This window comes from Rhipicephalus microplus, chromosome 9 (assembly GCF_043290135.1).
Source record: "Rhipicephalus microplus isolate Deutch F79 chromosome 9, USDA_Rmic, whole genome shotgun sequence".
NCBI classification, from domain to species: domain Eukaryota; kingdom Metazoa; phylum Arthropoda; class Arachnida; order Ixodida; family Ixodidae; genus Rhipicephalus; species Rhipicephalus microplus.
In genome coordinates this window covers 25,576,117-25,602,867 of record NC_134708.1, presented here as the reverse complement: position 1 = coordinate 25,602,867, position 26,751 = coordinate 25,576,117, and the positions used below count along the sequence as shown (strand labels likewise).

The following is a 26,751-nucleotide window of genomic DNA, read 5'->3' as shown; positions in this document are numbered from 1 at the left end:
TGGAAATCGACTCTTCTGTCTCTTTATGCATCCATCTCGCGCGCTCGCGTTCAAACCGCGAACATCCGCGTTTTGAAAGAAAAAAAAAACTCCGTTGACGAAGTTCGCCACAGATGTAGAATATTATGAACACTCGAGGAAAAAAATAAAGCCACGTTGCGCTTTTTTTTCATCACAATTAGATTGAATTCGCACACTATTACACATGAGATCATGAAAAAAAAGGATATTCCAAAAGTCACCGTCAAAGCGTTCCGTACTTATGGTTATGCGGCGAAGCTGAAGCGCTTGGAACAAAGTTTTAATACTTTGTTAGTTTCAATGGTTAATCAAAGTCTTTATCAATTACTGGTTACCTCTGCCATGAAAACGTTATTTTGTGTTCCCCACTCATGTGTTCCGTTCTTCCTTTTTTGTGTACCACTTCTGAGTGGTGGTACTTGACTAATTTTTTGTGGCACATAAGCATGACCAGCTTTCGCGCTCGTAGGACTGACGAATTTCGGTTCCGCTATAGTCGTATGCAGCTTCATTAGTGAAATGCAAAAACTGCAGCGTCTGGCTACAGCAGTTCCTGGGCTTGCACTCTTCAGCAACCTCTCATTGATCATAATTTATCCAAGCTCTTCGAAACACTATTAATATCCCGGCAAACTTTCGATGCAAGAAAATATACACCCCATCAAAGACTTGCAGGCGGCCTCAATATATTGAACTAACGTCCGGCAAAGGCTGTCCGAATCACCGCATTGTTTTTGCAGCTCCATGGGGACAGGATAAATTACTTCGTATATTTAAGCTTTTTAAGGCGCGTCACATGAACGTAGTCAAACATCCAGTCAAAGACTAGCAGGAAATTCCAATATATTGTTCTAATGTCCTGCAAAGGTTTTCCGAATCACGGCATTGTTTTTAACACTATGACGACAGGATAATAAAATTCATTTATTGAAACTTTCTAGTGCGCGTGATGTAGTCAGGGCAATAAATAGCACACAATGCGTCGAGAAATTTTGACGGCGAATCAAACTATCTTCAAGTAGTAGGATTCCCAGGTAAATGTAACCAGTAGAGTGGTTTTATGAGCTTGTAGAGTCAATAATCACATCAAAGATTTAAGAGGAACTCGTGACAGTGCGTCCGTGTGGGTTTGTCATGTAATTACCTAAGACCAAATGTTCTATAGCCGAGTGCGTGCTTAGCCTCGTACTCAACTTAAACAAAGCAGTGAGCCTAATACTTCAACTTGACGCAGATGACCTACATTCGACAAACTTTTTGCCCTATAAGTTATAATTAAAAATACGCAAAGAAATCTAGCCCAATACGCCACTTTGCTATTTGCTTTACCGATTATACCCCTCTTGGCTTCTAAATAAGGGTACAATTTTTTTAAGAATGGTGTATCGATACGCTGCTTTTTGTTAGATTATCCACTTTTTAAATCAAGGACATGAACCAATTTTATCAACTATTTGTGGTCGTCTGACAAGCGTCGCCGATGTTTGGTAGTACACGCCAACATCCTCAGTTTGTACGATGATCGATAAAGTGAGGCGATGGCCCTAACCAAAAAGAGATGTTTAACTATCGATTGCTAAATGATATACATATTTCAGGGGCACAATAATTTGGTCACACGAAACAGGCTACCTGTACAGCTCTCTCGACATTTCATTTTCGCGATCGACTCCCGTTCGCGAATCGAAAAGTGCGCTCGGAACGACGAAATCAGTTGGAATGGCCGATAAGCAGGGTTTATGAAGTGGCAGCATGTTAAACTCTAATAGCCTGGCAAAGACACAATTTTGCCAATAGTTCTTACGCGGCTACTATCGTACGACACGTGACATCGTAGGACAAATGCCAAACAGCCCGTCTTTCTTCTCATTTAGAGCAACGCCTATCTACTAAGACTACACGTGTCCTAAGCTTGTCGAGAAGATGTACTGATCCTTGCCGTCTGCTTACGAGCTCACAAAGTCATGGTCGCGTCTTTGTCGAGACACTTTGAAGAGCGCAGCGTTTACAGTTGGCCACTGGTTCCGTGGGCCACGAACGACTGACCATGACTTGGCGCTGTTGTCGTGTCCTAGCGGCCACTTTCGCTACAACAGCGCACGTGCACTGGTCAACGCGTCCTGGGACCACGACTGCAGAGGACGTCACTGTTGTCCGTTGTGGATGTGACGCACACAGCAAGCGAAACAACATCACGGGCGTTCGCACAAACGAGTCCAGGAGACGTGGCTGTGAATGGCACTACTGTTCTTCGCCGATGGTGTCACCGTTGTCCGCCGTGCATGTGATGTAGACGGGAGCGAAACCACGTTGTCACAACAACGGCGTCCACAAAAGCGACGCACAGTCAAATCTCGCGACGCATTCGCATATGTCACGGCTTGACGTCACTAATGCCACCTCCGGAGTCCGTAGGGCTTCCGCCGTTCAGCGCGGGAGCGAATGGCGAGAAGAGACCAGGACTAGGGGTTCCCGGGAACTTGCCTCCTCTTCCGGTTTCGCCGCCGTGGTTCTGCACCGAGGCCACCTGTGTCGGCACGGGGCAGCAAGCCGCCAGAGGACCCGCGGCTGCGGCTGGGATGGCCACGCCTCCGGCCTGATTCATGTACGCGATGATGCGACGCAGTTCCTCCAGGGCGTTGGCCTACAATGACAGAGAGTTTAGACGTGAAATTTCTACAGTGTAAATACATATAAGTGGCACTAACAGGATTAATTCACTCTCGATATCCGGCCTTTAGCTCGAAACCTTGCTCTGAGCTTCTCCGTGGATAAATATTAAGAAATTCTAGGAAGGCTAACCACGAAAGTCTTAATATCCTTCCTGCACCGAACCAACCATGAGCGTAAACAGTGTCCTCCATTAGGGGGCGTGGGTGGAAGTACCACTGCAACTCTCCCCCCCCTTCCCACCTCGTAAAATTATAGAGTAACCAAGCTTCGCAACGAATGCAAACACGAATGAAGTGGTCACGTGCTTCTACGAAAGGCCTGCCTTTGATCCCCGGCTTTTAAGGGATGGGTAGGGGGGAGACAGCTGAGATGTAAATGATTCTTGTAATGCAACATCACAGTTCTCGGTCGCCGTTGTAAAAATCCTGCGAAGCCATAGCCCTGCACTTCCCCCAATGGCGGGACAGGTACGACTGAGTAAAGGTGCGTGGCAGACTTAGCAGACCTCTTAGACGAGTGAGAGGGTGGCCACCCCCGGCCCCTCCCCAGGCGCACACCTCTGGAGCCAGCCGTATCTTTCTACAAACAGACAGAAGGATGCGCCGAGAAACGGGCTGACAAACTAACAGATGAAGGAACAGGCACATGAAAGCAGGTACTTATAGACTGACTGACGGGAAAAAAAAGCGCCAGACAACCTACCAGGTCGACGAACACATTGACAAAGATGGCTGCACAGTAATATGCTGTGCACATAATACAGACGGAAGCATTCTTAGATATATAAATCAGCTGGCTGTCAAACCACGAGACAGACAAGTCAACAGACATATCAACTGAAACCAACATGTAGTTAAAAACCAGTAGCACCAAAGGAGAGACAGAAGGCCAGACTAATGGACAGGCAGAGACTAGAGGCAGGTAGATACAGATAAAGAGACGGGGGGAAAAGGGGGACATACAGACAGATGCACATCCGTATACACTACCTGCATGAGAATGTAGTTTTTGGCGAGCAGGAGCGTGGCGATCTTGGAGAGCTTGCGCACAGACGGGCTGTGCGCGTACGGAATGACGGAGCGCAGCTCGTCGAGCGCGTCGTTCAAGTCGTGCATACGCCTTCGCTCGCGCGCGTTGATGCTCAGCCGCATGGTCTTGGCGTGCCGGTGCTTGCGGCCCCCGGCCATCATGGCGGACGCCTGACTCGCGGGCGGCGCCCGAGGAGGCTCGGGGGTCGACGACGGGGCACGGTGCCGCTCGCCGGGTTGGCTCACTGCAGGCAGACTGGCCAGGCTGGGCGCCGACGATACGGCCGCTGTGACAGCGGCGAGGGAGGGTCGTGCTCCGACGGAGACGACGGAGCCTGCATCAGCCACAAAATGGGAGAGAGAATCAAGGTAAGACAGGCAGTTTACCCAGACGCTTGTCCGGTTTGCTACCCTGCACCAAGATAAGTCTTAAAGGGGCCAAAAGAGACACAGGAGGAGAGGAAGATATTGACAGAACTACAAGAACACATGGGGATCAAAGCAGATCATGAACAGTCCTACCGGTCTTTACACTGTAAGTACATCAGTAACACCGCAGCCTTTCCGTACATTTTTTTTTTTCTGGTCACGAAAGCTCGCCGGCACGCTACCGAGTTGCGAAACCTAGCGCGAAAATATGCTGCGCCGTGGCATTACTGCCGCTTGCAAGCACCCTTGTCTAACGATATTCTGCAGTGGCTGCTGATACGGCTGGCCAGAGCTGAAAATTTGCACACGCATTCTGTATCTGTGATTGCCTTTTTCATAAGAAACAAGTTCAGGTATTGTACAGCAGAAGCAGTACGTTCGCATGACGATGCTGTTCAGCTGCGGGTGCACAAACTCGTTGGAGCCCGGCATAAAACACGTCGTTTGCCAATGTGTCAGAACCAACGGCGATTGATTAATTGATTGATATGTGGGGTTTAACGTCCCAAAACCACCATATGGTTATGAGAGACACCATAGTGGAGGGCTCGAGATCCAGAAATTTCGACCACCTGGGGTTCTTTAACGTGCACCCAAATCTGAGCACACGGGCGTACAACATTTCCGCCTCCATTGGAAATTCAGCCGCCGCAGCCGAGATTTGGTCCCGCGACGTGCGGGTCAGCAGCCGAGTACCTTAGCCACTAGACCACCACGGCGGGGCAACCAACGGCGAACTGCGCAGAATACTAAGGTAAAACAGTAGTAAGCAGTCTCTTATGACTGCTCTTAGAAAAAAAAAAGGTGTTCTACTTTCATATGAGAAACCATGACAAGGGAGGCTTTAAAAAAATTAGCAGTGATTTAGCTCTGATATATGCAAGGATATACGTAGTGTAAGCTACGAACGGGCGAGCGAGCGAGCTCATGTGAATCAGGCGCCAGCGTCCTAGTGACACCTCACTCCAAGAGCTTCCAGGCCGCCTCCGACGCACCACATGTGAGCCTTGTGACGCCACTGCTCCTCGGGCATGCACAGCACGCCTCTCGGTAAGGCACCCGAACCTCCTCAACCTCGGCCAGTGTAGCTTATATACATACGCCAAAGAAACAACTGCACTAACGTGACACTGCACTAACGTGTCTCTAGTGTTTGAGTAGACTGGTTCACTAAACTTCTCTCAAGAGTAAAAAAAGTACATGATAGTAGACTACACATAGTAATGTAAATCATCGGCCGTTTTTCTTTAATGCGAAGCATTTCTTAGCGATCTTCGGCAACTTTGAGCGTATCTATCTATTTAGCCGCCTACGACTTTTAGCTCTACTGGCCGTTTCGATAATGGTATCGATACTAAACCTGGTATGGCATTTCATGACTATGAAGAACATATTTGACTAGTCATAACTTGAAAATCATGACATGAATGTCATGAATGTCATGATTTACATTTCATGGTCCTGAAGCTCTTGCGGTGGTTTTGTTCACATTGCACGTTGCAAAATTGGTATGTTATGACATGATTGCAAGGTGAACACTAGCGACAGACTCTAACATGAAAATTATGACATGCATGTCATGTAACGACATGACTACATGCCGAGCTCATGATGCGCTCACGGCTGTTTCGCTAGCGTCACACATACCAAATTTGGTATTACGGTATGTGAATGGATGACGAAGGTGTGTGACTGGTGCAAGCATGTTAATCATGAGATGCATGTCATGTAACAACATGATTACGTGCCATGCTAATGATGCACTGCCGGCCGCTTCACTAGCTTCATTTATACCAAGTTTGGTATTACGGGACGTGAAGGGATGATGAAGGTATGATATTGGTGCAAACATGATAAACAAGAGATTCGTGTCATGTGACAACGTGACTACATGCTACGCTCATTATGTGCTCGCGGCCGTTTCGCTAGCTTCACATCTACCAAACTCGGTATTACGTGACGCAAACGGACGACATAGGTGAATGACACATAAAAACATGATAATCACGACATGCGTGTCATGTAACAGCCTGACTACATGCCAAACTCATGATGCACTCGCGGCCGTTTCGCTAGCTTCACACATGCCAAATTTGGTATTACGCGACGTCAATGCATTACGAAGGTATGTGACTGGTGCTATGATATTCATGAGATGTGTGTCACGTGAGAACATGACTACGCGCCACAGTCAAGGCGCGAATACCTTTCGACGTGACGCGGTGCGCATGCTCGCCAGCATTCATTTTGACGCGTCACGCCGGCGTTGCGACGCCAGGCGCCGGTCCTGCTATATACTCGCAGGCGTGCGCCGCGCTGCGTTGCTTTGACGCATGCGCGTTTCAGCGCGTCCGGCGCTCCTCCGTCACAAAAAGAGGGAGACGCAGTGTTGTCTGGGTAACACATCGGCGCGAAATGCAGCATGTCACATTTCGCACCGGTTCCCGTTGGGCCGCACCGACGGACGCCGGTCGCGTCTGGCGTCAGACTAGAGCACTCGCATTTTGCTAACGTAGCGTCGCTGGCCCAACGTGCGCGCGCGTCAACGCTGCATTGGAGTATACTAGGTCCTTCTTGATGCGCTCGCGGCCGTTTTCGCAGCTCCACATACACCAAGATTGGTGTTAAGTAACGTCAATGGATGACGAAAATATATGACTCGTGCGAACATGATAATCTTTACAGGCGTGTCATGTAAGAACATGACAACATACCACGCTCCCAGCATGCTCGCGGCCGTTTCGCTTGCTCCACATATACCAAATTTGGTATCACGTGACGTGAATAGATAACGGAGGTAAATGACACATCCAAACATAATAATCATGACACGGAAGTTATGTACGACATCATTTAGCTCCACCTCGTAGCTTTGTGCTGATTTTAAAGTGACATATCAACATTTCTCATTGATGCTTCGATATCGTCGATTCTCACTGCATGTACGTGAGATCTGCCATTTTTTTTCTGAAATAGAGTTATAAGGGTTCTGGGGAAAGAGGTTGGAAGGATAATATCTCTGAAACACTAGTGAATAACGCGTGACATAAATGGACCAATTATAGGTCATGCAGAAATGTACATAAAACTCTTCAGAGTGTCCGTCAGAACCGGGGCCGAACCATTTTTTATTGCGTCTAATGCACCCTTTATTTCGTCATCGGATGGCGGTGATACGAGAACGTCATGTGACATGTTGGAATCATGAGGTTCCATTTAGCAGTTGATGCGAAGAAACGTATCCTGGGTTACTGACACTAGCAACAGATTGAGTCATTGACTGAAAGTATTGAGTGAATGCCTGAAAGTCGCGCGTACCCGCAGGAGCATAGGCTGTGGGGTTTAGTGAGTGGGCAGGCAAGCCTGGTGGACAAAGAAGAGCTCTGCGTGCATACCACAGCACCTCAGGGTGCGCACGCGGTGCACTTCTACAGCGCCAAGCTGCAGCCGAGAGCAAAGAAGCGCGCATGGTACGTTGGTACCGTTCAGCGAGCTCCTCTTGCTATGCGCGAACCTCGGGGGAAAAGCTGGGATCACAGTGGGCAATGCGTATTTTTTTATATTAACAATGAAGCATCTCTGGACATGCGGGTGCGAAGTCCCCTGCCCGACGCACTGCAATTATGGCGCCACTGTTCTTTGACGCGATCCCAATCAGTTATGTCCGCCCCAATGAGTGATGCGCCTAACGCTCAGGACATTCTTTCCTTAGACTGAGAGTCCTGGAGGACGCGGCATTCGAGACGCCATGGTTTGTGAATTGTCGGCGTCCCCTCTGGCCGGCGGAGAGAGAACATAACCGGGTGATAGTCGCTAATGTACACTGGTGTCGGTGGCAATGACGTTACCCCAGGGTCGTGAACTTCCATGCATGCCACTCAAGGCTAATTGCTGCATTAGACGCTCAAGTTCTCTGGCTTTCCAATTTGGCCGGCCGCGTTCGGAACCTAGAACGTCTATGTGCGAGTCTAAGTCGCAATTAATGTCCCCTGAGAGCCCCACCTGTTGTTAATTTAAGAGGAATGCATCAAGGGAGCGAATAAATGCGCTATAATTCATAGCTATAATTCACTGGGGCGTGCACACCGACAAATGCTTATACGGAACGATGCTTATACGCAACGAAAAGAAGGTGCAGTTGAATGCCAACACGCATCCGAAGGCATCGAAATAAACATGGTGGTCACGCAAAAGACTTCGGTTAACTATAATACCTTCAACGCCAGTCGAAAGCGTACTGGCGAACGAAAAGAAACAATCTACACCAAATGGGGGGGGGGGGGGGGGGTTAGAAAGAGTGGGTAACGATTTAGAGTAGAGGGTACTCTACAATGGGAGAGCTTAAAGCCGTTCCCAGAAAGCGCCAAAAGCGATGCAGTTTAGAAAAAAATTATTTACAGCATGTACAGAACACAAAGGCTTCATACCATTCCAGTAACAGGGCACATACACTTCGGCACACCTATATTTCACGACTAACATCACTATGTTACAGTGAAGATGCACACTGTTTGCTTAGAAAAAAATTATTTACAGCATGTACAGAACACAAAGGCTTCATACCATCCCAGTAACAGGGCATATACACCTCGGCACATCTATATTTCACGACTAACATCACTACGTTACAGTGAAGACATTTGCTCTAATATACATGACAATGTTGACATATATGTACACGAGAACTCAATGCGATACACAAGAACTCAATGCCTGACAACAATTCTGTAAGAAACAAACCGTTACTGCTACCATCCTCCAGACCCCACCTTGCAAATTCTTCAAGAAAGGATGGCCACATTGGTTGCGTTCGTTAGTACATTGTGTGCAAACATGACTAGATTTGATCTTTACAGAGACAATTAGGGAGTGTTTTTACAATGACATATTACTTTTATCTGAGTCTTCGGGAGGTTTCAGGTGAAAATGGATCAATTTTGTTATTTTATCTCAGTTTCGGCAACCTCCGATCTAGGAATGCTTAAGGATACGAGGTCCCTGAACACGCGAGGGGAAGGTGTTTTGAATAATAAATAGAAAAACTGAAGTTAAAAGAGAATCTTGCTACTGTCTGCACCAGAGTGAGACACCTGAGCAGTAGCTCACAAGGGAAGGGATAAGAAAAGATTTAAAAATATTGCCCGCAGCTTCCCTCGGGGGAACACTGAGGAGGATGCGGAGCATATAATTGGTTAACGGGGTGTTAAAGTGCGACTTACTTGGGTCGATGGCTAAATTGGTTAACGTGGTTGTGAAATGGGGTGTTAAATTGCGACTTACTTGGGTCGATGGCTAAATTGGTTAACGTGGTTGTAGGAGGGGGTGTTAAATGAGTGAACACGTACACACGTATGCGAAAGGGCGGCGCTGGTCGAAGGGACGTCGATCATTGTGTTTGTGGATTCGTTGGAATTCATTTCACCGCGACCTCGGACGTCGACGCGCCGTACAAACCAACCGACGAGCGGAAACTGAGCGAGCGAGCGCCGACCTTGAGTATATATACAGCGCGACGGCGCATACACTGTCAGCTGTCGAATGTTCGAGAAGGGGGAGAAGCGCAACGGCGCATGCGCGCGCGTCAGCTGCCGATGTTCTCGAAGCGCGACGGCGCATGCGCGCGCGTCAGCTGCCGATGTTCTCGAAGCGTGACGGCGCATGCGCGCTACATTATACAGCTAGCGAATGTTCGTGAAGAGGAGAAGCGCACGCGGTGTGTAGAGGAGGAAGGGTGCACAGATGGTGGAGGAGTGAAGCGCGCGTGGTGTGTAGAGGAGGAAGGGATGCACAGATGGTGGAAGAAGGAGGAGGAAGCTTGTGGACGGCGCCACACTACAAGCCTCGAGTATTAGATGCTCCGCATCTAAAAATGGCAGCATATCCACGGGGTGAATGATGAAGAGGGGGGCGAAGCATCCGTCCGTCCATTCGTGCTCGCTTCTGTCCGTCCATGCGTCCATCTGTGTGACCATTCATACGTCCATGCACCCGTACGTGCGTGCGTCTGTTCGTGCGTCCGCACGTCCATCCGTGCGTCCCTCCATGCGTTCGTCCGTGCATCCGCCCCTGCGTCCGTTCATGCGTCCATCCGGTCATGCAGCCATCCGTGCGTCTTTCCATGCACCTGTCTGTGTGTCCGTTCGTCCATCTAGTCAACACTCCAAGTACCACCATCTCGCATATTTTCATCATATATTCCGCATATAGAAGCACCGCCATCCAGCGCACATTCCAAGGAGTAAACGAGAGGTGGCACACACACACTTTCTTACGGCTTCCGCTTCGTGTCTACTTCCCACATTTTACCACCTCTAGTTCATGGTATATACTAGTTCACTGTATTCATGGCACTGCGGCCCAACGCTCGCTAAACCTTTCTAAAACCAAGGAGGTTACGCCCAGCGAGTATAACGTAGCAACCTTTTCCTGTCAGATAGTGCTCATGTACATGCCAATGGCTGCTAATGGAAAATGAGAGACAGGGGAATTCGGCTTTTACTTTCTTACGGCTTGCGCTTCGTATCTACTTCCCACCTTTAACCACCTCAAGTTCATTCATGGTATATACTAGTTCATTGTATTCATGGCACTGCGGCTCAACGCTTGCGAAACCTTTCTAAAACTAAGGAGGTTACACCCAGCGAGTATAACGTAGCAACCCTTTCTTCTCAGATAGTGCTCAATGTACATGCCGATGGCTGCTAATGGGAAATGAGAGGCGGAGAATTCGGCTTTTACTTTCTTACGGCTTGCGCTTCGTATCCAATACGGCCACTCCCATCCAAATCACCCAGTGGAATTGTCGGGGCTTTAGGGCTCACACTAAGCGCGCCAACCTCCGGCTTTTCCTCGCAGCATTTCAAAACCTTCCTGCTGTGGTAGCCCTCCAGGAGCCAGGGAGTGCTGCCACACTCACAAACTATACTACGTTTCAGCAGGACCCTTTATCTTGCATTTGCGTGCACAAAAATTATACAGCCAACCTAGCTGATCTCGACCTTAAGCCAGCTTTCTCGTACGTGATGGTGACACTCCTTCCGCTGCGTAAACAGGACCCGCCACTGCACATGCTAAACATTTATTGCTCACCGAAACTAAGCAACATTACATTCGCAGACCTTTTTAGCCGCGCCTTAAAGGTTGCAGGCAGGGACCCTCTGGTGATCGTGGGTGATTTTAATGCCCCCAGCACACTCTGGGGGTATGCACGTGAAGAGAAACGTGGACGTAAATTGGCGGAACTTATGTCCACGCTGGGCCTAACTCTTCACACCGACCCTGCCTACCCAACTCGCGTAGGTAACTCCGTGACCCGGGACACATGTCCGGACCTTACCCTCACAAAAAACATTCAGTATGCGGATTGGGTCAACACTGAAGAAACCCTCGGCAGCGACCACTGCATACTCAACACCACCATTCGCACCTATCCTTTGGCAAGACCCTACGGAGAGGCAAAATTACCCGATTACACGAAGTTTCGGCAAATATACGCCAATTCGACACCCATTGAGGAGCAAGGATACCATACTTGGTCCCAGCAACTGGTTTCCTCATTACGCTTCACAGAAACACAAATTAAACTCTCCGAGGCGACTCCGGTGGTGGATAACCATCTCCTTCACCTCTGGGAGGCCCGGCGCAGCCTCGTCCGCCGATGGCGCCGGCAAAAACACAACCGAAAGCTCAAAATTCGCATCGCTGAGCTCACCCAGCGAGTAGCAAAGTACGCGGCCCAGCTCGCTGACTCTAACTGGGTGGACCGTTGCAACACGGCCGCTCGACAAATGTCCAGCCGGAGTACCTGGCGCCTCTTCCGCGCCTTGATTGATCCGACCCAAACTCGAACAGAGACACAAAAGCATCTGCAACGAGCATTTCACAGCTTCGACGGAGACACAGCCAAATTGGCATGTAAACTCCGAGACCAATATCTATGCACACAGCAGGACTCCCGAGGGCCGGCGTATTCGTATGCAGGTACCGAGAACGCGGAGCTGGATCAACTGTTCCAGTTACACGACCTGAAGGCAGCCCTAGCAAAAATGAGGCGAGGAACGGCGCCGGGAAGGGATAAAATTACCGTGAAATTACTTGCCAATCTTCCTGACTCAGCCTACACCATGCTCCTTGCCTACATCAATTCCATTTGGATCGGGAAAACAAGCCTACCAATTGAGTGGAAGACCGCCCTGGTCACCTTCATACCCAAAGCGGGCAAAGCCATTAACGCGGACAACCTCCGCCCCATCTCCCTTACTTCTTGTGTGGGAAAATTAATGGAGACGATGGTGCGCGACAGGTTGTCCGCGTTCCTGGAGACCAAAGTGCATTTGCAGACACCATATTCGGGTTCCGCCCACACCGGTCCGCGCAAGATGTCTTGCTTCAGCTCGACCATGAGATCCTCGATCCAGTCGAGTATCCCCTGAATGACAAAGTTGTGCTCGCTTTGGATCTGAAGGGGGCCTTTGATAACGTGACCCACGAAATTATTCTAACACATCTCTCACAGGTGGATTGCGGCCAAAACACTTTCAACTATATTAAACAATTCCTCACTGACCGACAATCATACATTCGGATTCAGGACATTGAACACGGCCCTTACCGATTAGGCACGAGAGGGACTCCGCAGGGAGCGGTCCTCTCGCCCCTCCTATTCAATGTGGCAATGATGAGACTCCCCGCTCAGCTGGCGAAAGTCGAAGGCATACAGCATGCGCTGTACGCCAACGACATCACCATATGGGCGTCACACGGCTCGGCAGGAGACATGGAGGCAAGCCTGCAGCAAGCGGCGGACATCGTGGATGACTATGCCCGTCGCTGCGGCCTTCAGTGCTCCCCGTCCAAGTCGGAATTCGTGCACATACGCCCCTCACCAAAGTGCACCACAAAAATCGACCTCTCCCTTCACAGCGGACCAATACCCGAACGCGATGAGATTAGAGTACTGGGGCTTTTTATACACAAAAATCGCAGAGCAGACACAACATTGGCCAAATTGCGTAAGGTGGGGGACCAGGTGGGCCGGATGGTCCGCCGGGTTTCCAACAAGCGCGGGGGGTTACGATGCAAAGATGCCTTGCGGCTGGCGCATGCATTCGTAACCAGCCGAGTCCTGTACTCGGCTCCATACCTCCACCTACGCAAATCCGACGAGAATGCACTCGAAGTCATTCTCCGCAAAATCTACAAGCGCGCCCTCGACCTTCCTGTCAGCACCTCTAACCAGCGCCTTTTGGGCTTGGGAATGGTGAACACCTTCAAGGAGCTGAGAGAGGCGCACTTGACAAACCAATATACTAGACTCTCTAAAACACCGTCGGGTCGCCGCCTCCTTGCCCGGCTACACATCAATCATTCAATACACACGGAAGAGCGCGTACGGATTCCAGAAGTTTGGCGATACTCCTTGCACGTGCGCCCTCTTCCGGCTAACATGACCCGAGACGACTACAGTGGCCGACGCCTCGCGCGGGCGGAAGCCTTGGCTCGACACTACGGCCACAAATTCGGAGTATTCTACGTGGACGCCTCCGGCCCGCACCACGGTGGTTGGTACACGGCTGCGGTCGTCCACCAAAACACCGTTGTAAACGGACTTACATTCCGTGCACATAACATTACGCACGCGGAGGAGATCGCCATCGCACTAGCCGCCGCAGATCAGGACTCGAGGGTCATCATCACCGACTCAAGGGGTGCCTGTCGCAATATTGAACAGGGATACATTCCGTACCGTGCTTATAAAATTTTGCAGAACAGCGGCTACCTAGGTGCCCCCGCGCACCGAACGATCATATGGGCTCCGGCTCACACGGGCCTCGATGGTAATGAGACGGCCGATGCCGCCGCCCGCGCGCTCACTCTCCGGGCACCATCCTCGTCCCCTACCGATCCGGAACTCGAACCCAATCCCGCCTACACCTTTAAGGAGGTCACACAATTTTATCAATCCGGCCATAACGTCTATCCGAAACCCTGTAAGGGCCTCACGAAGGCGGAGGAGCGAATCCTCCTTCGCCTTTATACTAAAACTCTATTGTGCCCGGCAATCATAAAACACTTTGACCCCGCTTGCACGGGGAAGTGCCCGCATTGTGAGGAAAATTCCTCTGACATTTTCCACATGGTGTGGGCATGCCGAAAAACCCCAAACCTTACCCCACTACCCAACCCTTCGCGGGAGGACTGGGAGGCAGCCCTGCTCGGCTGCTCTGACCTGACGGCCCAACGGGCCCTGGTCGGGCGTGCCCGGGCCGCGGCCAACGCCAATGGGCTCCCGTAAGAGGGAGCTCACCTAGTGTTTGTACGGGGCGGCCCCTTAAGGACCGTTCGCGCCCTCCCTGTAAATAACATCTGTAAATAAATGTTTTTCAGCAGCAGCAGTTGCGCTTCGTATCTACTTCCCATTTTTAACCACCTCGAGTTCATTCATGGTATATACAAGTTCATTGTATTCATGGCACTGCGGCTCAACGCTTGCGAAACCTTTCTAAAACTAAGGAGGTTACACCCAGCGAGTATAACGTAGCAACCCTTTCTTTTCAGATAGTGCTCAATGTACATGCCAACGGCTGCTAATGAGGATCGCAGCGTGTGCGTTAGCTAAAAGCCGAATGCTCCTGTGTCTCATTCCTCATTAGCAGCCATTGACATGTACATTGAGCACTATTTTTTATTGTTCAACAACTCACAGAAGAAATCTCTCACCGGCACCACCTTGGAGGTCAAAATGTTAAACTTGTTACATACTACAACGGCTACGAGGGACGAACGGGTGCCATTATAAGAAGCTTCGCCCCTAAAATGAATGTTCAGCCTTGATTTTCTTCCCGCACATAATGAACATACAATAGTCTAAGATATGTCATTAGAGTTCTGAGAGTTCAGCTTGCCAATCTGAACAAAGTCATTATTCCTCTTTATTTTTTCTTTAGGTATGAGATAGTAGTGGCGAACGTTTTGCCTCAAGAAACTTCCGTGCCTTCTCTTATCAATCTCTGTCTCCGAGAAAGAAACTGTGTGTTCATGTTTTGTCAGCTCAAGGAAAGCCTCCTTTTACATTTTCAGATAACAGTACGGGGTTTAAAACGCTAGGGTGCATTTTGTAAACTTTTGTAGATCACAGAAATGTATTTGTTTGAAACATTAGCCGAAATATAGTGAGGAAAGTGCTGAATATCTGCAGGCTATTCGCCAAGGCTTTTCTTTCCCGCTGATTCTAATCGGACACGTGATCAAATGAAACCAGAAGTTTCTTGGGTCATGCGTGTGTAAACGTAGCCATACGCAATATGAAAGAAACTGGCACTTCTTTGGCCATGCATCATGTTGAGCTCTTTTACCTATGATAACATTCAAGCGGTTCTTGAGCTGCAACTTCTCAAGGCACAACCAAGCGACGTAAGCCGCGTGTCATCTTTAGCAAAACGTATACGCGGCAAATACACTCTTTCCCAGTAGTAAATGTGTGCGCTTCCCGATGCTTCGACGAATAACGGAAAGGTTTCGGCGAGATAGGCACCCGTCCAGTCTCCAAATTAAGCCTACTGTACTAAAATCGGGAAGACTCACTTCGAATCACCGCCATGTATACCGGCGTCACATCAATTCACTGATGCTTGTTCAGAAGTTCTATTACAGCTCGCTTCATCAGGCACCATATATTTCGGCCCCACCCCAATGCACTTCTATTCATACTGAGCATCACCTAAAATCTCTTCTTTTACAATCACCTCGCCTTCCCATGAACAGTGGTTGCTAATTACGTACTGTACAATTGTAAGCTCCCGATCTGTGCTGCTTGAACGTGATGTATGACCCTCCACACATGGTATTCCAAATGGAAACAAGTCTTGTGCTTCAATAAATAAAAAAAATAAATTACCCGTCAACCCAGCCCCACTACAGCCGTCTGATAACCTCTTTTCTCGTTCATTGACTGAGTGGAACGGCCTGCCCGTCTTATTGCTGAGATCACCTTCCCATCAACACAGTGAAGAGTGGCTGCTAATTGAGTACTCTACATTTGTAAGCCCACTCTGTATACCCTCCCTGAAAAATAAGAATTTTTAATTAGTCTAGCAAATTTTGGGGTTTGACATCTGAAACCACCATATGTGTAATGAAGACGCTGTTGGGGAGGCCTCGAGAAATTCGAACCACCTGGGTTTTTTTTTATTGTGCTCCTAAATCTAGGCCCACGCACCTAAGGCACTTTCATCTCCATCGAAAATGCGACCTCCTCGGCCGGGATTCGATCCCGCGACCTGCGGGTCAGCAGCCGAGTGCCTTAGCCACCAGAGGCACCGTGGCGGGTTGAGGAATTTTTTTTTAAAAAGAAAAGTGAAGTTAGGAGTCATTAACGACTCGCTCAAGTTTATATCGTAATAAATTCTGCAACTGCGTTGACTGTAGGACTTACCTGGGTGCAAGTGGTGTTGCGAGTGCGGGTGCATATGCCTCTGCAGCCCGTGATGACCTTGTGTGGACGACATCTCTGAGGCCAGTGCGGACGGGTGTACAGACACTACGCCAAAAAAATTCAATATTTCAACACTCCATGCGAAACTTGCAAGCGAAACTTCCACTTTGAGTTAGCCTACGGCATTTGCATTCATCTTAGAAGCACTTCGACATTCTGTTGTAGATACGTTAAACTAAACACAACAAAGATTAAAATGGCGGCCAGCTGAGCTACTTAATAGGTATTCACGCTAAAGATAGCAGGCGTGCAAACACGGACGCGCGAGAAGTGAAGACACTCTTTTGTGTCCTTGTTTACAGATCATGTCTCTTTCACATAGCGAGCAGTAAGAATTAACGACATACAGAACAGGATAACCATCTGCCCTGTCCTATGCATCCTGTTGTGCGTGTTTGTATCCTGTTTTACATTATGCGTCTTCCTCGTTCTAGCCTTGAGGAAGACAAGTCTGCTAGTCGAAACATCAGTTTCGACACAACTCCTGCTTACAGACTTTTCATTCCTCGTACTTACTCTTTCGCGCATATCGCTCAGCGCTACTAGACTCCGATTCTTAAACCAAACGTGACGTGATTGAAGCTAACGACACCAGTCGTCCTAGATTCGTTTGCATCAATAAATAGTTCAATGCTTTTACCACTTGTCATTGGGTTTCTTTTTTTCGTTTTTAGAACTAAGTAATAAAGGAACGTGGTTCGTGTGTTGTTGAATAGAAATGCCCCGTTATTTGCCCGGCTGTCAATAGGTCGTCCTGGATCACTTTTCGTCTCTTTGTTGTGGCGTCGTGGCCTCCACGACATGTTCTGGCAGCGGGCAGACGGAACCGATCGCGGAGGTTATTCAACGATATTCAAACGTGAGATGTGCTAACTTGCATATTTTGCTGACAGAACTTCTTGCATAACTGCCACAGCGTTTCTGGTGAATGAATGATTACATTAAAATGCCTTATACTATAAGCATAACTTAGAATGAATCAACTTGACCCCGGACCATTTTGTGTGCAGAAGATACTAGGACCTTGGGCATCTGCCTCAGTTGCGCAGAAAGCGACTAAAGCACTGCTACTTTACTTAAAGTCAACAAACTTGAGCGACCGCCTGTAGACTGTGTGTGCTCCCCGAGTGTGCTCGTGATTGTGTGTACCTTCGTATCTCTCTGAAACCTCTTTTTTCCCCTTCATCCCTTCCCCAGTGCAGGGTAGCAAACCGGATGTGCGTCTAGTTAACCTCCCTGCCTTTCTTTGCATATTTATCTCTCTCTCTCTAGAATGTATCAACTAGCTCATGTTAAACTTTGGTGTGCGATTCGAAACTTACTCCGTGCAGTTCACCATTCTCTGTCGGATTTACTTATACCTGTACTTCCCTTGAAAATTACGCTTGTTTTGTAGAAATTGTTGACACGAGTTCACCGCAAGTGAAATGACAATTCAACGCAAAACAATTAATTGTAAGTCAGAAAGACAAGATCTGGGGCGCTTTTTTAATTACACAATAAGGCATTTATGTGTATGGTGAATCATAACCCTATATATCCGATTTTTTCTAAGCACGCAAGAGAACAGACAATTCAGTGTTAGACATACGCTCAAAAAAAAAGGAGCAGAAAGGTGTCTCTGGAGACATCTTTATAGATTCGCTTGTAAATGGACACCCTTTGTGGATTCAGGGCATTACTGTAACATTACAATTGAGCTTTAGTCCTGGTCTGTTTCCATTAATATGAGTAAATACTGCTAATGCTCATTATACTGCTTATACTACGCGTACATTCACACACCTAACTAGCCTGTGCGTCAGTAGGTCACACCGAACAAATACCTGAAAACATTCATAACGCTTTTAAAGACGATAGTCTTTCTTGGGGACCTTCAACGGAAAAATTGTGGTCTGCCTGTATGTATGTATGTATGTATGTATGTATGTATGTATGTATGTATGTATGTATGTATGTATGTATGTATGTATGTATGTATGTATGTATGTATGTAATTGATTGATTGATTTGTGGGGTTTAACGTCCCAAAACCACCATATGATTATGAGAGACGCCGTAGTGGAGGACTCCGGAAATTTAGACCACCTGGGGTTCTTTAACGTGCACCCAAATCTGAGCACACGGGCCTACAACACTTCCGCCTCCATCGGAAATGCAGCCGCCGCAGCCGGGATTCGATCCCGCGACCTGCGGGCCAGCAGCCGAGTACCTTAGCCACTAGACCACCGCGGCGGGGCATGTATGTATGTATGTATGTATGTATGTATGTATGTATGTATGTATGTATGTATGTATGTATGTATGTATGTATGCGTGCATGTATGTATGCGTGTATGTATGTATGCGTGCATGCATGTATGTGTGCATGCATGTATGTGTGCATGTATGTATGTATGTATGCATGTATGCATGCATGTATGTATGCACGTATGTATGCACGTATGTATGCACGCATGTATGTATGTATGCATGTATGTATGTATGTATGTATGTATGTATGTATGTATGTATGTATGTATGTATGTATGTATGTATGTATGTATGTATGTATGTATGTCGTCCCTTAACAATACCTTAAACGGCACCAAACGGCCAACCCCATCTGCAGAGCCCACCATTAATGCTCAAGGTTTAGCTTTTAAAGTTGTACGATTGTCAATTGAAAAACAAATATTGCGCATATCTGAGGAGCCACAACAACGCTTCGATGTTTTCTATGTCTGCCTTTATACTAGAAGAGGCACACACAAGTAAGTCTAAGGACTGTAGCGTAATATCGGGCTACGCTGACAGTGCAACCCGATGTTCAAAAAGGTAAGTGTTTCCAACGCTTTGCTACGACGTCATGGTAATGGCACCTGCCCGTCGCTTTTCGTTCAACACATTAGAGAGTTTTAGTACTGCGTACGCTGCGTACGTGGCGGCGTTGCGTACGTAAGGACGCCACGTTCTGCGTAGTGCGCATGCGCAGACCACAACGCGCACGTATCGCGTTACGTACGCAGCCGCTACGTACGCACGCATGAAATGCGTGCGTGCGTACGTATGAGCTGATCGCGCCGCTCTCGAACAAGTTTGCGACAGCATGAGACTTCGTTTTGCAAAATGGTGGCATCGAAGGCAAGCACCGACAGGCTCTGTGGCTTAAAATATGGCCATAATCTGGCTATAACACTTGGATTGGCTCACATTGGCTGTCAACAACACGTGCTTCTATTTTGATCTACCAGATGACGCAACACGCTTCACGCTAGTTACGTACGCGGGTACTACGGCGTACTAAAAGCCGATTAGTGGCAAACGACGCCACTTAACGCAAGGCGCTTGCGTGATGCGTACGTAGCACCATTCCGCAGTACTAAAACTCTCTATTATCACCTCCGAGATTGGCACGCATTTTTATCCGCGGGCGCGCATGCCTTCGATTTCGAAGATAACTGCCAGATGGTGCTCGTGTCTAACGTGCCTCGATGCGCTGGTTCACCTCCGCTACACGCTTGAGGCACTCTAACGCAGCGCCTACAGCATACCATTCACCGGTTTTCTTGCACAGAACATCGAATAAACGTTTTGTTCACTCTTTCCAGACGCAATACTATCCTCTTTCGACGATATTTGCAGTGTAACATGCAGATTCGGGACAATTTTTTTTTCACAAGGTTTCCTCATTTGCAGACCTATTTTCGCTATTTCTGTGAACTATTGACAAAGTAAAGGGCCCATGCAGTAATGTAGTAGTAAATTAAGAATTCTTGCGGTCTAAAGTCTCTTTATATCACTTGTGGTATAAATATATCGCCTCACACGATGGCTTTCGTAAATACTGCACGTGTTTAACGGGGCGTTCGACGTGAGGAATTTCAGCAAGTTTCCAAAAAATATATATATTTTATTATTTTGGTAATTTTCATGGCCAGATTGTAACTATAAGATGTAGCTTTGGTGGTTCATTGAATTTTGTTTACAAAGATACATAGCTTAACTGATTGCAAATAATTAGATAACTTTTTACATTGGGGTTATAATATATTGTTGAATAATGATCACGTGCCACGTAACTCTACCAGCCATATGTCATCGTTCCGATTTAAATTACAGAAGGCCTTAAAAGCGCTCTTAAGTTTCTTGTCTTGCGATTTATTGGCCTGTCAGAACTACTCACAGTTGATCATTCTCGTGTGAGGGTGGCTGCGTTTCTTTCTCCCCTTATTGTTTGTTTTCTATCTCTTTCTTATTCCCACATTCCCTGGCCCCAGTGCATGGTAGCATGCCAGATACCACCTTCTGGTTAAGCTCCCTGCTTTTCTCTGATCTTTCTTACTCTTTTTTTTCTTTTCCCTCTCTTCCCTCTTTCTCGTCTTTCTTATTCCCTTTCCTAATCCCCCAGTGTAGGGTAGCCAACCGGATGTCTTTCCGGTTAACCTCCCTTCCTTCTCCCTTTTGTTGCTTCCCTTCCTTCCTTCTTTTTCTGTTATAACACACGCAGAAAATACAGAACTTGAGCAAAACGAGCGGTAAGAACAAGGTTGGTTTGTGAATACGGGCCTATACGCTTCCCACTCACCGCCGAAGCACGAACTGGTGGGCGACAGACCCATCCTGCGGGCCACGGGTCCCGGCGAGTCGTCGTCACTTCGCAGTTCCTCACCGAGGTCCGCCACTTCGGCCCGGGTCGTGCCACTGGCCGGTGGGGAGGCACCGCCGCGTCCACTGCTACCGCTGCCTCGAAGAACGGCAGCGGCCGCGGAGTCACCGGACAGCTGGCTGCCGAAGGACGGTGGGCCGTACAGACCTGGGGCGTGTAGGGCGTACGGGAAGCCGATCCGAAAACCCGCGCTGGCTTCCATGTAGCGGCACTGCTCTGAACGAGGTGTCTTCAAAGTCTGGGTCAACGTCCACGCGCTCTCTAACGTTGTCGATTGGAGGTTTTCCGGCGAGACGATGACTTCAAGTGAAGACGCCTTTTGAAAAACTCTTATGTGCGACTTAAGGCGAAATATTCGAGTGGAGATTTTTGGTGAAAACCTCAGAGATTTTCGGTGAATGCTCGAGAACTGAGGTGCAGTTCGGAGAGCTGCGGCTTCCGGTTTTCGCTGCTTTAAGTCCGAAGATTCGCTCAACAGGTGACGTTCAGGATAGAGGGCTCAAGACGGACCTGTCTCTATGCTGATGTTCACGATATCCAAGAATATTGTTTCTTGCAAGGTGATACGGTGTCAGTGTAGCTAAAGTTATCGTTACATTACGCGTAGCCTAAAGGCGGCGTAGTATGGAATAGCTTCATCAGAGCTGTATCTATGTTTTTCAGTCGTTTAGATTGACTGCTTCCCCGGTAAAGGTGACCTGCTTGATGAACTAAGTCTCTGTGAGGCTGTCAACAAGACGCGATTGTTCTCGGCGCTCTGAAGTCATATTGCAAAGAATTGCAAGAGTATCTGGTAGGGTTATTCCTCACAAAATTGAACACGAAAGTTTCTTTACATGCGGTTCTGATGTTTAGGCCGCCATAGTACTCATCAGGAGACCCCGAACATGGCCACTTCAATTTGCAGTTTGGTCAAAGCTATGGCAAAGCTTAAGTGATGTTTGGCTTTCTGGAGCCTAGAGTTCTTTTTTGTTAATTTGGAGTTGCTCACTTTTGTGATTGATAAGGGCGTGACACTCACTTTAAGATCTGGGTAATGACTACCGATATGTTAAGATAAGTTAGAAGGGTTTCATCATAAGCGCCAGACGTTCCTTGCACAGTCAGTCAGGCATTGCCTTCTACGTTGTAACGTTACTCCTAAGTTCTCTGGAATGCAGACAAATCTATGAAGCAGATAGAACAATGGCAAATACTTTTAACGAAGTTATTTTCGTGAGAACTGATAAAATATATATTAGTGCGAAAACAAGAAGTAAGTCACATTACCAACAGCATAAAAATCCAGAGTTTTAAAAAAGGAGGATTGCGGTTATGTCTATCGCAAGTTTTATGGCGGTCACTGAAGAAAGTAAATACCAAAATTGTGACGTAGCCTTTTTCATAAGAGGGAATCTTTAAGTCGCAAAATAAGCAAAGCTCTGGCCCCCACTATTTTGACCTGTGTGGAGTAAAGGATAACATGTATTTATGAACATCTACTCTAGCAGAACGTGAATAACTTTTTTTTTGAGGCGCAAGATCTGGAACACTGGTACTAGTTTCTGCTGCTATGGCATTTTAGACGGCACCTATGTTGATTTTAAATACATTAAACATGAGGATTTTTCAAAACAAACTCAATGCCTAGTGCCCGCTGTTTTTATAGTACCTGTATAAAGTTTTTTTTCGTTCAAGTTTTTCATTAGCACTCGACTGACTCACGAAAATCCACCATCTGTTTGACGATTCCGTGGTTTATTTTACTGAACACTGTTTATCCGAAATAGTTTGCAAGAAATATTCACACTTCTAAGTTATTAGGTTCGTGAGAAACGAGAACCTTTGGCACTGCGTGCGAGCAAAAGTTATCAAAGACTGCTGCTGAGAAAATGCAACAGAAACACGAGTACGAATAAGCACTCATGTGAGGCAAGGTCTTGTCGCTGTTCTTTGACTATGACTAATCTGACGATTGATGCTGATAAGCACTGATAAGCTTTTGAAACCTCAGGTTCTTTTTACAACATATCTCACGCCACCTTTACCATGCTGAGGCCGTCTCTACGTGTTTAGAGCCTACTACAACTTTCTTGCTACCACATTCTGGGCGTGGTACCATTCCCTTTCAAGGACAAATTTCGATAACAAACTGTTGCCTGGTTTCAATGTTTCACTCGAAAAACCAACTCTGAAACTTCATACTTGATTCTCGACTTCACATCTACATATTCACTGATGTCACCATCACCAGCTAAGCGCAAACAGTTGCTATTTTTCATCCTTTATAGGTGGTTTCGCTTCTGGGTCCGATTTCAACGAGGAACAACATAACATCGGAATCCCCGCGAGTGTTACAATTTATCCGTTCGTTCATTTAGCCGCATTTTGTTGGATAACGACGCGCTTCATCTTCAGCCTCACGTGACGTTGTGACACTGCGCCAACGATGCTGAGAGTCATCTGTTTCGTAGAGAACGTAATTATCGCTATCGCCACAAATTGTCACCGCTAATAGGAGCAATTTCTTTGAATTCGGTGCCCGGTTGCAGTAGCTGGAAGATGAGTCAACCTGCAAGATACAAGTAGAAAGAAGAGAAAAATACTTTGGACACACATTCGGTACCATCAAATGAAACTGAAGCGTGGTGTCGTCAAACGAAACGTGATATGCGGTAGGCATTAGCAATCGTGCAGTTGCGCGCCGTCCAGTTATGACGAACTCGCATCCTGTTTGGCAGCACAGCGTCATCCAAATTTAGTGCTAATTTTTCCACTTCTGTTCAAGTCGTAATAATTCAAAGGAGCGAAATAAAGGCAAGAAGAGATCAAACTTATCCCACAGAAAGTGCTCTGTACACCCTTGCCGCTCGCGATTGTCATCGTGACACCATGTCATGACTAGAACATGAGGAAAAATAGTGTACTACAGGGGGACCACGCAGTGCTGCATGATGTGCGTGCCCGGCAGTATAGTGATAAGCGAGCGGGGCGAACTGAACCATTGCAAATGCTTGCCGCCTATATACATACGTAGTAAACCTAATACTTATAATTTTTACGTACTACCTAGCATCATTCACATTCCTCATGAAACCTTTACTCAGTGTCACCAGGCGTTGACAGCAGTTCTATTAGCAAAAAAGTCTTTACAAAGTGCTACGCGTCGGTGAGCAATGTATTTAAACCTCCAAAACCTGATAGCTCCTCATAAAAACATCTTATGTAATCCATGGTTAATTTTTGTGGGTGCTCCGTGATTATGGGTCACTGAAGAACATAAAAAATACTTGACCAACAATACGGTTGACTGACTACATCTGAGTTGTTTCGTCCCTCAGATACCGAAGAACTCTTATACAAGCTTTTGTCGTAGCTCTACTTTCAATTGTATTGCAAATGAACATCAACAGGTTTTCGCATTACAACATGCGAATAATGTAAACGTTGAATAAAATAAATGTGTGATTACAATTGCATACACACACACACACACACACACACACACATATATATATATATATATATTCGAAGGTCGTAGGTTCGATTCCTGCTTACAGTTGGTAATTTTTTCATCCACTTTTCTTTCTTCTTATTTACATTCCATTAATGTTAATAACTTCCCCTGTACATTCCTTGGCATTACTGCCTGTTATATCTCATTATTATTGTGTTAAAGACACGGAAAAACGAGCCCTTAGGTATACACTTCTTTCCCTTATATATATATATATATATATATATATATATATATATATATATATATATATATATATATATATATATATATATATATATATATATATATATATATATATATATATATATATATATATATATATAGCGTATAATAAAAACATCTGGTATGCTAATGATAGTCTAGTAACAAATCTTGTGAAATTGCTTATATATGAAAAACATCGACTTACCGGTTGTCGATATCCCCTATCAGGAGCGGTTAGGTGCAATCAGCTGCAGTCCGGGATTCCTCGTTTACTTGGACATACGCTTTGTATTGGAAAACCCACTCGACTGTTTTGAAATCGCTGCACACCAGAAGCTGTCATCGATTCAGTTCACGGTATCGTAGACCTAACATAGAGCAACCGGTTGGCTTTGAAGGGCGTTCGATGTCGGATCCATGACGCGATCTTCACAAGAACCCGGCGTCGATTTCCTTCCCGACACAGCTCATTACCGATCGAGAAGCTAAGTACCCCTTGTCATTCATCGATGTCGCGATGTATCAAGCACAGCACAAAAGAATCCTCCTCTCATCTTTGCTGTCCATCGGCGCAACCTTAATTCTTCTCACATTCAACGATACTTTGCACACCACGAAGTAAACAAATAAAGAGAAGAATGCTGAGAGAAAAGACGCGAGAATGGATCGACAAAACTAACAAACAAACTCCGCCTGATCCCGGCAACAACGTCGCAGGTTCACTTGACGGCGACCATCGCGGTGAGCACAGCGCCTCCACGCGAGGCTACGTCAGCTCGACGTCGCTCACACTTCGCCACTGAACACGCCGGAATTGTTAGGAAGGGCGCTTTCCGGGAGCAGCAAACCAGACAAGTTTTTCGGGAGAAGAGGGTGGGGAGGAGGGGGGACCTCTCGAAAGTCCGAAAGAAGGGGAATAAGGGGGAAAAGAGCAGGGTGGCAGAGCCAGCCCCTCGCCGGCAGGCCACCGATTGACACCTCCCCGCAAGTGCACCCTTGTACTCCCCCCCCCCCACCCTAACCTCTCCCTCCACATTTCCCTTCTGTCATTTATATTTTCGTTGCATCCACTCTCTCTTTTTTTTCCTTCTTGCAGCTCTGTGTCGGTCGCAGTCATATCTCTTTCTTTTTGTTTCATTTGTGACCTCTTTTTATTCTCTTTCTCTCGACCCTGCCTTTCAGGCCGTCCCGACTTAGCTGCTGTGCCAGCGGGGGAGAGCATACTTTTCCCTCTTTAGGTTGTACCTTTCCCTTTCCTTCGACCTCTTCCCATTGAGACCCTTTCCCTAAATGCCATCACCGGTCATGCAAGCCTTATTTGCAACACCGTTATCGATGAGGCCATATCCTCTTGTGCTTCTCAATTATGAGCACTTCTCGTTATTAATTAGCATTCAAAAGGTTTTCAGTTTTGCCTGCTAACGGTTTCTGCAGCATGGCTTTTCATAAGTTTTGCGAGGAAACTGCTACAAAAGCTTCAAATTTTTAATACTTTATTTTTTTATTTACGTAGCTGTGCTTTTGCTACTAGTCGGCTGTGTGCCATAGTCGTCACTGTGTGCCTAGACGCCACTGTGTGCCATATGGTGGGTACTGGTTTCACGTTGCAACAGTTTGATATGATATGATGCCTGCCGTTGCGGAGGTCCCGAGAATACCCCCTGCGGTCACTCAACATGCACCAAAATCTATGTAAATGAGCCTCCAGCGACTGGCCAGCACCGAAGTGGGACCACCGCCGACGGCATCAAATCAG

General features: G+C 47.2%; 1 protein-coding gene across 1 annotated transcript; it reads right to left on the bottom strand.

Moving 5' to 3' along the window:
• On the bottom strand, nt 1-25,771 carry LOC119164939 (uncharacterized). Its single transcript, XM_037417137.2, has 5 exons — nt 25,201-25,771; nt 21,212-23,843; nt 16,585-16,689; nt 3,684-4,057; nt 1-2,665 (listed from the first exon to the last, which is right to left on the bottom strand). The coding sequence occupies exons 2-5, from the start codon at nt 21,492-21,494 to the stop codon at nt 2,396-2,398; spliced, it is 1,032 nt and encodes a 343-aa protein (XP_037273034.2). The 5' UTR covers nt 21,495-23,843; nt 25,201-25,771; the 3' UTR covers nt 1-2,395.
• Between the last annotated feature and the right edge of the window lie 980 nt (nt 25,772-26,751).